This window comes from Malaclemys terrapin, chromosome 19, assembly GCF_027887155.1.
Source record: "Malaclemys terrapin pileata isolate rMalTer1 chromosome 19, rMalTer1.hap1, whole genome shotgun sequence".
Lineage (NCBI taxonomy): Eukaryota > Metazoa > Chordata > Testudines > Emydidae > Malaclemys > Malaclemys terrapin.
Genome location: NC_071523.1, coordinates 12,668,664 through 12,683,676, shown reverse-complemented (window position 1 = coordinate 12,683,676; position 15,013 = coordinate 12,668,664). Strand labels below are relative to the sequence as shown.

Here is a 15,013-nt window from a genome sequence, read left to right as displayed (position 1 = left end):
TTTGGGCACTGACTGGAATCCCTTCCCAATAGGGAAACAAGGCGGTATAGGGAATCCCAGGATGGGGAAAAGGAAGCCAGAGGGGGGAGAGAAGAGAATGAGCCTGAAGGAGAAGCCATAGAAGCCTCTAGACAATAAATCTTAAGTCAGAAGGAAAGGAGAGACCTTTGGGAAACTGAGGTTGCGGGGATAGGAATTGAGGAAGGAGGTACAGGGGGAAATATCCCAAACTCCTTAGTAGAGATTGGGGGACCTATGAAGTCGCTTGCCACACAGCCCTAAGGAGAAAAACCCAGGCATAGTTTTGAGAGTTGGGAGAACCTGAGGCCCTGAGTGATCAGGGGGATAAAGGGAGAGAATCTTGTGAGCACTTCCCCCATGTGCCCACGGTGTGAAGACTTGTGGGCTAAGCCTGAGCTGTGGGGGTATCCTCCTCCCCTGAAGTATGATTTCTGTGGGTGGAGACTGACCAGACTCCACAAGGGTGACCCAGATGATCACCCGAGGGATAGAGAGTCTCCACAGGGAGGCACCTCCGGTAAGGGAGGCGGGGGGGAAGAGGTGTGTGACAGACTGCTGGGTACAGCAGCTCTAATTCATTACTCCAGAGCAGATCTCATTAAGAAGAGCTGTGCCAAACTGATGGACTGAGGAGAACTGAAGGGCTAATTAGGCAGATGGTACAAAAGGCACAGGAAGGAAAGAAAGCGCTTTTCCCTCCTTGCCCCAGGAGCTGAAGGGTCTTCAGGAGGGTTGGAGTTCTGGCACAGTATAGAGTATAGAGGTAGTGGAAACTAATAGTGTAAATACACTGCACGTGGTGTTTGACCAGGAAAAAGGTCTCTGAGGTATATGTGGAGTTGAGGAGAGGCAGGAGCGAGGAGGCCCTGCCCCAGTTACTCTTCAATAAAATTACTGGCTCCAGCCATTGGCTCTGAAAGTCAGTGCTCAGCTGCTGTAGAAGAGACCTATAACTAACCTGCATTTGTCAAGCAAAACTAGTATGCTTTCATGTCATTTTTCTCTCCAAGACCAGAAACTTCCTGAAGATTTATCTTGCCAGTTTGAAAACCGGAGGGGGCTGCGCCTCTGGGCCTTTCCACTGTTTATAAGCCGCAGGCTAGTACCCAAGATGTAAAATTTCCCGAAAGGAAAGGAAACAGGGTCACTCTTCAATCCAAGCTGAGTGCAATGCCCAGAATTAGCCCCTGCCAGCCGCAGTCTGGCTCTTCACTATCCTCTGACTTTCACTCACCTAACATCTGCAATCCAGGTAGGGAAACTGGTTTGACTTTGAGAGGGGTTGTCACGCTGGCCGTCCCTGTAAGTAACGCAACGTTCTTCGCCGCCTCCCTTGCTCCGCACGATCTTAACATTTCATTTCACAACCTCCCTCTCCCACTCTACCCTCCCTGTGCGTGGAATGACCCCCATCCGTGCTGCTCTCTGACCACCACCCTCCTCTTCCTCCTGCCATGCCAGCCGCTGCGCGCTTGAATCACACACACGCCGCCTTCTCCCCCCCCCGAGTCACAGCCCCTCCTGGCACGACATTGGCCTTTCACGCTGCATCCTCCACTCCTACGCCCACCTCCGCGTTCCGGCCCGGCCAGCCGCTGCAGACGCAGGAGCCGGGGGGCCTCCTCCGAAGCATGAGTCACTTTCATGCTTTCCCCTCCGCCAAGCCTCCGAGATCCCCGCCCCCTCTGCCCGCCGCTGATTGGCGGAGCGGCGCGTGCGCTGCGGTGTGGAGGGGCGGGCAGCGGCGCTTACAAAGCGCGGCGGCGAAGGTCACCGGCGGAGGATTGGCTGGCGAGGGAGCGCGTGGAGGGCCGGGCGCGTTCTACGCGCGGCTACTCCGCGTTCGGAGCGGGCGGGCCAGCGTTCCACGGGCCGCTCCCGAGCGTTCCACCGGCCGCGCCGGCAATGGAGGCCGTCGGCGCGCTGCTGGCCGGCTGCCCGGTCGCCGGCCTGGCCGGGGGGCTGGGGGTGACCGTCTGCGCTGCCGCCGGGCTGCTGCTCTACAAGATCGCGCGGAGGTAAGGGGCGGCCTCTTCTTCTGCCGCATGCGCTCGGGGCGCGGGAACCGGGACCGAGCCGGCCCGCTGCCGACGGGCTCCTCCCGTAGACGCGCTGCTGGGAGGAGGCGCGCTCCGCCGGGGAGCGGGGCTTTCCCTGCTTCCTCGCTTTCCCCCATGCGGGCTCCCTTTGTACGGAGGCGGCGATGGGTGCCTGGGTCCTGCTGCTGCCGCGGGAGACGGGGTGTCCTGCCGCGGGGACGCACGCTGGCTGCGGGGGGAAGCGGGAACTTGGATCCCGGGCGCTGCCGCCGCGGCGGATGGTGCTCGCGGGGTTCTGTGGGGCATTGCCGCTGCCGGCTGACCGGGCTGTAGGAGCCGGGCAGGACGGGGGACGACACGTGGAGGGGACTGTGTTTGCCATGTGGGTGACTCCATAGGGGGGTGGAGCAGGGCTAGCTGAAGGAGAGAGAATAAAGGGGTAGGAAGCCCGGAGCCCTCTGCGAAACAAGGGAGGAGACGTAGCTCTCCCCCGAGCTTGTCACTGAAGCACGGGCAGCAAAAGAGGGGTTGGGCACCGTGAAGAAAAGACCCCGGCCTCTGAGAGCTGTGGCACAGAGCACGGGTGGAGTAGGAAGGGCGGATAATGGATGCTCAAGCTCACGAGGAATAGGCGGGACCTAGAGCAGGCAGTCCATAAACCGTCGGAGCTGTCCTGTTTGGGTGCCATGGCCCTGCCTGATCCCCTAGGGATTTAGGTTCTAAGGCGGCTTGGAAGGGTTAATTTTTTATCAGCAAATGGCTATAAAGGTCAGTTTCACCGTAAACCGTGGGAAAAAAAATATTTCCCTGGATTATCAGCACTTACTGCTAAGAAAAATGCTGCTTCATCACTTCTTAGTTTGATGTAAGGCTTCTTGCTTTGTATATTTTGACACGATGTTGACAACTTGTGTTTTAACAGTTATAAAGCTTTGAAATTCCAAAAGTAGTTATGTCTCCTGCCATTGCATAATTAGTGTCTGACCCCCCCTTCATTTTCCACAACTGTAAAAATTGATAAAAGTTGAAAAAATGCTTAAAAATTGGTATTTGTCAAAATTATTTAAAAAAAAAACAAATTCTGTCAAGTCTAGTTATAAGCTCTTTGTGGCAAACACTGTGTCTTTATGTGATTGTTCAGTGCCAAGCACAATGGTGCCTCAAAAAGAAGAACAGGAGTACTTGTGGCACCTTAGAGACTAACAAATTTATTAGAGCATAAGCTTTCGTGGACTACAGCCCAGTTGTCCACGAAAGCTTATGCTCGAATAAATTTGTTAGTCTCTAAGGTGCCACAAGTACTCCTGTTCTTCTTTTTGCGGATACAGACTAACACGGCTGCTACTCTGAATGGTGCCTCAGTTGCTCCTGGGACTTTGGGGTGTTAGGGTAAAATATGTAGAATGGGTAAGAGTGTAACTGACAATGGCATTTATGCCTGTGTTAATTTCTTCCATAATTTCAGTATCTGTCTAGGAAACAAAATTCCAAAATGGGCAAAAATTTGAGCTGTATGGGAGCAGTTATTTGTAGGGGGCTAGCCGGATACATTTTTTTCTCATCCCCAAAGCTATTTCCTGTCTTTGTGTTCCATAACTGAACACCAAGCACTTGGCTATTATAGGAGATACGTACATTCATAAAATCTAAAGTGTCTTCCCTTCCTTCAGTAGATATTTTGATGGCTGGCATTTTTTGTTAACTATATTACAATAAATTATTTACCCAAGTCTCATGGCAGCTCTACACTTAAAAGCTGCAGCTGCACAGTGCTTAAGGCCTAATCTATACTAGACGTGCTACATCTGCGCACCTGCACCGATACAGCTGCTCCGCTGCAATGCATCTGGTGAAGATGCTCTATGCTGATGGGAGAGAGTTCTCCTGTTGCCATAGCTACCACCACTCATGGAGGTGGATTTAATATGTCGGCTGGAGAAGCTCTCCTGCTGACATAGTACTGTCCACACCGGTACTTAGGTGGGTGTAATTTATGTTGCTCCAGAGGGTGGCTTATTTGCACCCCTGAGCAATGTAATTTACTCCTGGTGGAATTCTGTGCCAAAAAATTCGGCACACAATACTTCAACATTCTCCATGTTTTATTTGTCAAAATAACACAGTATAATCACTCCAGTTTCAATTATTTTGAGGATTTATTTCTGACTACCTGTCAGCAAGTATGTCTGTAACAATACAGACAACAAAAGATTTCCCCATGAGTAGAGAATTAAAGAAAACCCTATGCTTTTGTTGAGTGCCTCACTCTGGGTGTGTCACGCATGCCAGCTGGGCACAGCTTGGGGGGGGAAAACTCTGCCCCTCCGATCTTAGTTGATTCTCATTTTTTAGCCCCACCCCTTAGCGTTGCCATATTTCAAGTTCCTAAACAGAGGATAATGGTAGGGGCAGTTGGAAGGGAGGGTACAGTTGGGGAGTGCTGTAGATGGTATTTGGGGCATGCTGGAGGGGTATGTACACTGGGAAGGTCCAGCAGCTCTACAGCACCTATTCTGCGGGATAAAATAAAATTCTACACAGAACATTAATTCTGCACAAATTCTGCATTGCGCATTGGTGCAGAATCCCCCCAGGAGTATAAATTATACCGAAGTGAGTGGTAGTGTAGACCTGGCCTTAGTGAAGACACTATCATGCTGACGGAAGAGCTCCCGTTGGCATAGTTAATCCACCTCTGCGAGAGGCGGTAGCTATGTCAATTGGAGAAACTCTCCCATGTCATAGCACTATCTGCACTGGGTGTGTTAAGTCAGTGTGTTGCTCAGGGGTGTGGATTTTTCACCCCCCGTTGAGTGACCTACATATACCGAAGTAAGTTTGTAGTAGACTTGGCCTCAGGCTTTGAGATTTTCTTTCCGGCTCCAATATTATTATTATTATTTTTTTTTAAAGCAGATGAACAGTGCATTATAATGGGGGAGGCGAGAGATACTTGCTTGTTTTGCAGACTTTTGTTTGGTTGACTTGCAGGGGGCGGGGTGTGTGTATAAGTGCAATGTAACAGTATCCCACTAGGGAAAGCCATGCCAAGATGGTACACTCATGCCATATAGTGGTGCAATATAGCAACTTAGAAAGGTAAGCGGGGGTTAATGCTGCTATTTAGGCTTTGGTTATGTTTGGCGATTCCTGCTGAATCGAATGGAGTTGTACTGGCCTAAGGAAGCTTTAAAACCTTGTATAAGTTTTTATTTGTTATCTTTTCCCCTTTTTCAGGCTGATGCGTTGCGTTGTTTTTTATAGCCTCATTTATCTGGGGAGGAGTCAGGATTTGTATTGCACACAGGGAGCTGAGTTGAATTTGAAAAGTTTGGAACTAGCATAACTTGAAACCAGTGTTTGAGATGTGCTTTTTGTGTAACAGAGCAAGCTTGGGCCGTCCTGTCACCCATAAAGTGTTTCATTGGAGTAGGAGATGGCCCCTTGACCAGTGTAAGATTAATTTACAGTTTGAAGTTTCAAATGGAAATAAGGCACCTACAGCAGAATAGTTCAGGTTTATCCTAAAACACGTAGGCTTTATATAAATGAACAAATAGGACAACAATCAGTGTTTCCCCCATGTACAGGACCTGACGTTTCCATTTGATATTAAGGTTAGATAAGAAACTGATGGCCTGCAGCTATCTTCCATGAAATAAGCCATGCTTCCATGACTGTTCTTGGTGCTGATTTAGCCAAAGTGCCCCTTGAGGCAGTGGAATGACTTTGCTTTGCTTAAGTGGCTCGGTGGAATGTGTTTGTGGAATCCAAAGAATCTTAGCTTTTTTTTTTGAGCCTCTTCTGTACAGGGAAATTATCCATGTTCTGAAAACATTCTCAGGGATTGGTCTTCATAACTGTTTGGGGGTAACATAGCTGTGCTGAGCACTGCCGGGATGAAGTACTGTAAAAAAAACTATTCCACCAGCGCTTCCCAGTCTCATATACTTACTAACAGCACCCCCGCAAAGGGATGATGGGGTGGCAGCAACGCGCCTCTGCAGAATTCTCTACTGGGCTGGGGGCCTGGAACAATACCTGGAAGAAGTGTCAAGTATCAGAGGGGTAGCCGTGTTAGTCTGAATCTGTAAAAAGCAACAGAGGGTCCTGTGGCACCTTTGAGACTAACAGAAGTACTGGGAACATAAGCTTTCATGAGTAAGAACCTCACTTCTTCAGATGCAAGTCAGATGGAAGAAGTGTGAATTGTCCCATACAAATTAATGGGTTGTTAACTCTGAAACCCCTGCTGCTAATGCTCCTCCCCCCCCCCCCCCCCCCCCCCCCCCCCCCCGGCAGCCTGGGTTTCTGAGTGACCCCATCCCAGTGAGATGAATGGGGTAGTTAGCATCTATAATGTCTGCAGACCTAGGTTACACTCAGGTCACATGTCTACACTTGGTCTGCCTGCAGCAGGAAACAGGTTCCTAGCTGCAGTGTAGACATCAGTTTCTGGTCAAGTTTCCATTGATGAAGGACAGTTTTTCAAGCAATTTCAATTCTCGCTGGGAGTGGGAGGGGTTGATGTGGAGGGGGTACTCAGGGAGACCGGTGTAGTCTGGGGGATTGAGAACACTGGTTTAAGATGTAGCATTGACCCTCTGATCAGAGGGGTGTGTGGCTGCCTCTAGAGAAGCTTTTAAAACACACACACACTCTACATTTGTTAAATAATATGTTTTAAAACTTGATCCAACCTTGTGTCATTCTAGAACCTTGAAACAGTTCCCTTGGAGTCCAGCCTAGGGAAATCTCTTCATACCCATGCTTTCATCTCTCATTCCTTCCCTGCAACTAGATGGGTAATATCCCACCCACACGCTCTCACCACAGACCATCGTCCCCTCCATGAGGTTGGGATCTTCTGATTTTTTTTAACCCATTTCCATGGCAACAGATTACAGGGCCACACAAGGGGGATTATTGCTTCTTATCCCGAATAAGCAGGAGGAGCTGGAGAAATCCAAACCCCTTGGATCTTAAAACAAGGAGAAATTAACCATTCCCCTCCTTCCTCCCACCAACTCCTGGTGGATCAAGATCCAAACCCCTTGGATCTTAAAACAAGGAGAAATCAATCAGGTTCTTAAAAAGAAAGCTTTTAATTAAAGAAAAACGGTAAATATCATCTCTGTAAAATCAGTATGGAAAATAACTTTATAGGGTAATCAAACTTAAAGAGCTCAGAGGACCCCCCTCTAGCCTCAGGTTCAAAGTACAGCAAACGGAGATAAACACTCTAGTAAAAGGTACATTTACAAGTTGAAAAAACAAACACGCCTTGCCTGGCTGTTTACTTACAAGTCTGAAATATGAGAGACTTGTTTAGAAAGATGTGGAGAACCTGGATTGATGTCTGGTCCCTCTCAGTCCCAAGAGCGAACAACTTCCCAAACAAAGAGCACAAACAAAAGCCTTCTCCCTCCCCCCACCCCCCAAGATTTGAAAGTATCTTGTCCCCTTATTGGTCCTTTGGGTCAGGTGTCAGCCAGGTTACCCGAGCTTTTTAACCCTTTACAGGTAAAAGGATTTTGGAGTCTCAGGCCAGGAGGGATTTTATAGTACTGTACACAGGAGAGCTGTTACCCTTCCCTTTATAGTTATGACAGCATTAAAATATGTACAACATAAAATAAATCTCAGGAGCGATGGAGGGAAGGGCCTCTCTTGCCTATGGGTCTTAACCTCTGAAGATTTTCCCCGTGTGGTCTTGTCTTCGCTGCGGGGGGAAAGATTCGCTCTTAACTAGCGTTAACCAACATGAGCTAAAATCCTAGGGAAGACAAGACAGTGTGGAGTTTTCACACAAGTTAGCAGGTCCAGGTAAACCCTAGGCTCCCTCATAGTCTTTAATTGGACCTGCTAATTCATAAGAAGACTACAGACTGCCTTGTCTTCTCTAGGATTTCCACTGGAGTTCAGAATATGCCTTTTTTTTTTTCCTTAATGAAAAATCACCGTGTGTGTGTGTGTGTGTGTGTGTGTGTGTGTGTGTGTGATATTCATGCTCCGTTCTCAGCCCTGGGGACCAACGACCTCATCTTAACCACAAAGCAGGTACAGCACAACAGCCCCTAGGCAAGCTTGCTCACGAATGTTTTAATGTTGTGGTAAGGAGACCACCCGCTAGGGATCAAAGTCTCATGCCCACTTACTTGTTGCCTGCTCTGCTGAGATTGCCGTGAAGGGAACCAGTTGGTGCCAGTTGTGCTGGTGTTTTTGAGAGGTGTGCACTTGGGAGCTGGGCTGAGACCACTTAGTTATAACTTAGGCAGCAAATATGACTGTTTACTATCTCCAGGGTAGCCAGCTTGTGCAATTTTAGTACGAGTTTCATGGTATTTGGTGTGGTGGGCATGGGCGTTCTTGTCTCACTCCTTGTCAGTACCCGGCCTGGGCTGCGGAAGCTAATGGTCCAACCAGCAGACCAAATTTAGTGATGAATCCTGATCATGTGCCACCTGAGGCACATATCTCAGCCTATGTGCAATTTGGTGTATTTCTTAATGTTCCAGTTCCTGGAAGTTGGTGATTACATGAGAATCCGCTTTCATCTTTAAAAAAGCCAGCCCTCATGATCGCAAAGAAAAGCTTGAAAATGTGACCAGAGTGACCTTACGGACTCAAACCAGAAGAGAAAGAGTACCCATGATTTTTGGAACACCTGGAGTTAACATTGCCGTGTCTCTGATCCAGAAAGCTCACCAGTGAAAAGGACCATCTTTCTCTGTCTCAAAATCTCCAGGACTCGCCCATTCACACCTGCTAACCAATAGACTGTTGGTTTCAATATGTGTTTGTTTCCCTCTCCTTTCTTTCTTCTCCTCCCCAACCCACTCTATTGCCTGCCATAGACCCCCCTATGGGGATGGGTAGTCTGGTGTAGGGCAGCATTTTGGGTATGTCTTCACTACCCGCCGTATCGGAGGGAAGCAATCGATTTATCCGGGATCGATATATCGCGTCTCGTTAAGACACGATATATCGATCCCCGAACGCGCTCACCGTTGACTCCGGAACTCCACCAGAGCGAGCGGCGGTAGCGCAGTCGACAGGGGAGCCGCAGCTGTCGATCCCACGCCGTGTGGACCCCAGGCTATTCGCGTAGCTGAAGTTGCGTATCTTGGATCGATTTCCCCCTCCCCCCCACTGTAGACCAGCCCTTTATCTCAGCAGTGTGATTTTCCACGCCACCTTGAACTTCACTGGTAGACAGAAGCAGCACTGTTGGGCATAGTGGGAGAAACTCAAGAGCTGAAGCTGACCCCTTTATATATGGTCCTCCCAAGTCTCAAATAGGAGTGTCTTGCATTTGGGGGTGTACTCATGTCCCTAACACACTCTCTTTAACTCCTGCCGTCTGGCTAGCATTTCGCATCCTGACATTTATAATCTCATCACTGGTGGTAGTGGTGGCTGCTTCTCACTGGTTCTCTGAGATTTGCCCAAGTCCTTCAGTCAATAGCTTCCCTTGCAGCAGGGTCCTTTGTGGATTGTGGAGAGAACAGTTCCCTGTCAACAGAGAGCGTATAGAAGCTCTTTAACAGAACTAGTTCTGTAACAATGCCTGCAGTGCTCCCTTTGACACGAGCCCAGGATGGCCAGCAGAGACCTCCTTGCTGTGACTGATCCCTGGCCAGGTCTCTTAGGCAGGAGTAGGGAAAGCAGTCTTGGAGGCACTGAGGGAGAAGGGGGGTGGGGGGAGATGGACAGGAGTCACTGAACTGGAGGCTGAAAGGGGCGTGAAGGTGGGAAAAGGGACAGGGAAAAGGAAAGCCCCCCAGCCCTGCCATCTGTACCTAGTTGGTATCCTCAGAGAATCTTTCTCGGCTCTGATTTCTCGGCATAGACCTCCACACTGGGGCATGGGGAGGGTTTATAAGCATGTTATGTGCTGGCTTTCGAGGTTGCAGTTGTCTGTATGATCCCTCATCAAGGGCTGCTGGATAATCCAGGACTTAAAGGGAGCTGTCATGTGGGTCCCAGCAGAGCTGGCCACAGTCCACTGATGAACGAGTGCCAATGCTCTGCGTGTGTTGGCTTCTGCCTCTGTCCTGAGGGCTTGTGTGAATAAGATGCCTGCAGATGGGCATTTCTGCTCCTGTTCCACCAACAGCTGTAGTTCAAATGGGCCTTTGTGGCCAGCTGAGTGACTGTGGACGGTGGCTGCGAGCGGAGCTTGGGCAGATTTTCAGCCTCATCTTTAAGGCAGCTTTTCCTGGGGGCCCTAAGGCATCTGTGTCTTGCAATGAGGTTGTGTTGCAGAGAGTGGCGTTGGGCATGTGCAGAGCAGCGAGAAGCCTTTTCCCCTCTACTTGCTTCCAATGGCATTTCTGCTGCCCAAGAGAGCTGAAGTGAGTGCAGGGTATGTAAACACAGGGTGGGTAGGAGAACACTGTATACCACCCTCCTCCCTTCAACCCCGACCAACTCCTTGAGACTTAGTGATCCACAGGCCTGCAAAAAGGCTGTTGTCACTCAGGGTCACCCTGTTTGTTCAGTGGATTTCACTCGAAAGGATCGGAGGAGGCTACAGAACATGCTTCCCCTAAATGTGGTTAGTTGGGGTTTACTCTCTGTCTGAGGGTCTGTTGTACCTGGGCTGGGGGCAGGCTCAAGAATATCTTCCTTAAGCAAGTCCATTGACTGCCCTGAATCTTCCATCCCCTAGTCTGTTGCTGTCACTCAGCCATTGGATTGATTTATTTTAATTGCAGCTTTCCATATTTGTTTATAGAGTAGCCATCTGAGGTGGGCAATCAAAGGGGAGAAGGAAGATTGGCAGTCCCTGCTGGGGCTGTCAGATTGGCATTTAGCAGCAGACTAAGCCCCTGCCCCTTTCTTTGAGTTGAGTATCTGGCCCAACCATCTTGCCCACCTCCCAGAAGAAGGGCAGGGCAGATAGGTACTTTACCTTGTTTTGTAGTCCCAATGGCCAGTGAATGTTTCTTGAGTTTAATCATTCAAGCGCCTGTCCTGCATGCTTGGCTAGCTGTAGCTGCACAGACGCAGTAGTGCTGAGTGAGATATAAGCACCCAGATAATATTTATAGGCAGAGCCAGGCATCTGTGTAACTCAAAGCAGATTTGAGTACCCACCAGGCACCAGGACAGAAGTCCTGTTGATAAAATACAGAAAAGGACAGAGATTGGAGGCCGAGAGCAGATTCCACACAGCAGAAGGACGGGAAGTTTCTCATAGCAGCTGGAGCTCCTGTGTTTTTTTTTTCTGAGTTCCAAACCCGTGATGTGCTTGCGTGCCCTGCTGCTGTGGACGTATTGGACAAGCGTCAAAGGAGAATTCCATCCGTCTGCCTTCCTGGGTACAGATCGCCTGTCTTGGGAGTCTTATTTTATCCCACAGGGTCAACGTGTAGCAACCACTCACCTGTCACACAAGTGTTTACTGCAGTACGCCATGGGGAGCTCTTCCCAAGGCGCTGTCCATTGGCGACACTGCCGTTGCGTGGCATAACTAGAGACTGCTATTCTTGATTGGGTAGCAGCTGGCCCTGTCGCTCTAGACAGCTGTTGTACACGGTCACTGATTGGCTGTTGGCTTGAACAGCTGTCCCTTCGCTCCCAGACCTGGTTGGCTGGCTTTAATAAACCCAAACAGATTAACTCTGTTCTTTGAACTACAGTGAAACTTGTTCCTTGGCTCGGTTCCTGGTTGAAGACCAAATCAGCAAGTTTTACCCGAGAGATCCTACCGGTCCAAACGTGGAGACTTTAAGCAAAGCCTTTGTCGTGGTCTTCTCCAGTCAGGCTGCACCATGAAGGAGGCTAAACTTGTTGAGATTCCTATTTTATCAAGATTATTTTAAAATAGGGGGACTGGAAGGCTCAAGGGAGTGGGGTTGCAGAACCTGTCCTCTTGAGGTTGATGGTTCAAACCCAGGCACAGAAAGATGGGAATTGAAAGTTGTTTCCCTCTGACAATCGGTGGCTTATGTGACAGTCTAGTAGTTCCCAGTGGGCAGGAATACATATCTCAAAAATCTCACTACTGCATTTTTATTGGGAGACCACAAGTTGAATAGGGCACAGAGAATTAACTCCCCTCTTGCCTCTAAAGGAGATGTTGACACAGGAGCGTTGTGAGGGGGAAGGCCCCCGCCCAGTGCTTTAGATCTGTCTTGTGGGGTGGATGATTTTAGTCTCCAGGGCTGCCAATCTAGCACCTTGCCTGACAGTCTAATTAGCTGTTCCCTGTTTATGACGATGAATTCCTTGCTGCAGCTCTCTGCTTGCACGATGACAGTAGACTAGTCAGTTTTGTTCTGTTTAGTCTCTCTGATTCTCATGCGCTAGCCCAGTGTAGTGGGTTTGGATTGTCAATACAGAGGTCTGGTAAATAGTTTGCTTTTGAGCAAAAATTGCCTTCTCTGACATTAGAAAAGACCTATTAATCCTTCAGTCCTCCTTGCCCATCCGTTTGCCTAGTGCTGTGTAAAAAGCTTCCGTTTACAATAGCTGAACTTGGGGCCAAATGTGATCTACCCGTGTCCCTTTAAGGTGTGCCGAGCAGTTTGGGCACACAGTGATTATCAGCCAGTCTCTCATATTTCTGATGTCCCCACATGTGACCTGATAGAATGTGATGGTCACGGCCGCTTCCAATATCACCTAGGCTTCCCTTTCCCGTGGAAACTGGAGCACAGACGCGAACGTGTGCCAGGACTGTAGCCGAGGCAGGTACTGTCGTGCACCCTCCAGTTGCGTTGATGCTAGCCACACTGAGGATGGCACATGAGAGGCTGTTCTGGGGGTGCAGAACTAGCAGAGCGGGATTCCCTTGCTCCAAAGCATCGAGGCACTCGATTTTTCTCAATAAAACGGCTGTACTTTCCCATAGGCTGCTGCCCTGTTTCCTTCTAGCTCGCCGGCCCAGCTCAGTTTGACACCCTTCTGTTTCTGTCTCTAACAGGAAGAAGCCCACACACATGACTGTGAACTGCTGGTTCTGTAACCAGGACACGGTGGTGCCGTATGGGAATCGCAACTGCTGGGACTGTCCCTACTGTGAACAATACAATGGCTTCCAAGAGGTACCGTAGGGGCTGCCTGGCCAGAAGGCTGTTGGGAGGGGCTGTGCCCTGTGGGAGCAGCAATTGCAGGGAAATCCCTCTCAGTCCCTTATGACGGAGCCTGCTCAGTGCAGATGAAATCTGCAGAGAATTTAGCTGCCATACACTAACAAGTCTCTACTGTGCATGTGTAAACTGAGATTTTTCAACAGTTTATAATTTGGTCAAGTATGAGTGAATTTCATGGGCACAGGGAAAGGAAGACCCCGTTAAATTTCAAACCCTTGCTCCAAAGCATCGAGGCACTAGATTTTTCTCAATAAAACAGCTGTAGGAATTTTTTGACATGGATAAAATGATGTTTTTTTTCCCCTTAACCTTGTTCTCCGAAAGGGCTGAATCTTTCTAGCGGTTTTGTTAAAAATAAGTAAATTCAGCCAGGGGTAGGCAGCCAGCTTGGGAAACTTCAGCCCGAATGGTGAGAGTTTGCAGGAGGGTATGTCTACCCAGGAGCGGGGAGGTATAAGCCCCAGTGCTGGTAGACACATAGGCGCTAGCAGCGTGGCTACTGCTTCTCAGGTGTGTACCCAGGGGGTTGGGTAGGATTGAACTTGGCCGGCTAGCCCAAGCCACTGCCTGTGCTGCCGCGGCCATGCTGGTGTTTTTAGGCACTCGCTCGACCTGAGCTAGCCCATATGCCTACCTGCACTGGGGATTACACCTCCCTGCTGCTGGGTAGACATACCCGGCGTAAGAAGCAACAGAAAATGGCCTTATCATAGCCTTAACTGCAGGGCCTTCTAGCCAAGGCTCTCAAAGAGTCTCTCTTTACAGAGAGAGATTAAACCCCACCCTCCACTCTGTCGGTAGCGTTGTGCCCACATTTCAGGTGGGGAAACTGAGGCACAAAGGGTTTGCTCAAGGTCACACGCTGGGGCTTTGACAAAGCCAGGAATAGAACCCCAGTCTCCTGATCTCCAGTCCCACACTACCATCTTTCCCCTGGCTTTGTGTCCCCAGCCAGGATTTCCTTAAAGTCTGACCTTGAGGCACTTTGACTCCCTTCCTGCCCTTCCATATACTCCCTTTCCTTAAAGCCATTCCCCTACAATTAGCTCATCAAACATACGGCAAAAGAAGCCATCTCTGCTGCATCTTCTTCTCCTTCCAAACCTCTCCACTTCTGAGGTGTGCACACTTTGTTATAGATTGACTGGCCCTAAAATCTTGGTAGAAACCCTGCCCAGATGTTAGTCTGTGGCCTGCACATCTGCATGCTGGGTTATAGCCCAATGCTGTTCTCTGTGCCGTGGGAGGGCTTGTCTACACTACCGTGTGGGGTTGATTTAAGATACACAACTTCAGCTACGCGAATAGCATAGCTGAAGTCGATGTACTTAGATCTACTTATCACGGTGTCTTCACTGCGGTAAATTGACACCTGGCATTCTCCCTTCGACTTCGCTTGCGCCTCTCGTTCTGGTGGAATACCGGAGTCGACGGGAGAGTGCTCAGCAGTCGATTTATCCCTTCTATACTAGATGCGATAAATCAACCCCCTCTGGATTGATCAGTGCCTGCCGATCCAGCACAAAGTGTAGACAAGCTGAGAGACTCGTCTTCTGGATTTAACCTCGTTATTTGCCAGCTGAGGGTTGGTGGATGCTGGGCTGCTGTAGACTGGAGGGTTGAGAGGTGCTGGGCTAATATGTTTGTCACAGGATATGCAGTGGCATTTGCAGAGCGATTTTTGTGTGGGCGTGGGCACTCGGTAACCTTTAGCTGCTTATGGACGTTTTTGATAGGGCCTTTCTGTCCCCTGCTGCGGCTCCTGGGCGGGTTAGTGAAATGTGGGGTACGGTGCTGATTTTGCACCCCTGAGTGGTGTGTACACTAGACGATCCATGGCCCAGGAGCATG

The 15,013-nt window shown here is 49.5% G+C and overlaps 1 protein-coding gene across 1 annotated transcript in view; it reads left to right on the top strand.

Moving 5' to 3' along the window:
• The first annotated feature begins 1,830 nt into the window (after positions 1-1,830).
• The window catches only part of TMEM201 (transmembrane protein 201), a 49,468-nt gene continuing 36,285 nt past the window's right edge, over positions 1,831-15,013 (top strand). The window contains exons 1-2 of the mRNA XM_054009005.1: positions 1,831-2,039; positions 12,994-13,114. Coding sequence (XP_053864980.1) covers positions 1,927-2,039; positions 12,994-13,114 — 234 coding nt within the window. The 5' untranslated portion in view covers positions 1,831-1,926. The remainder of the gene's footprint in view (positions 2,040-12,993; positions 13,115-15,013) is intronic.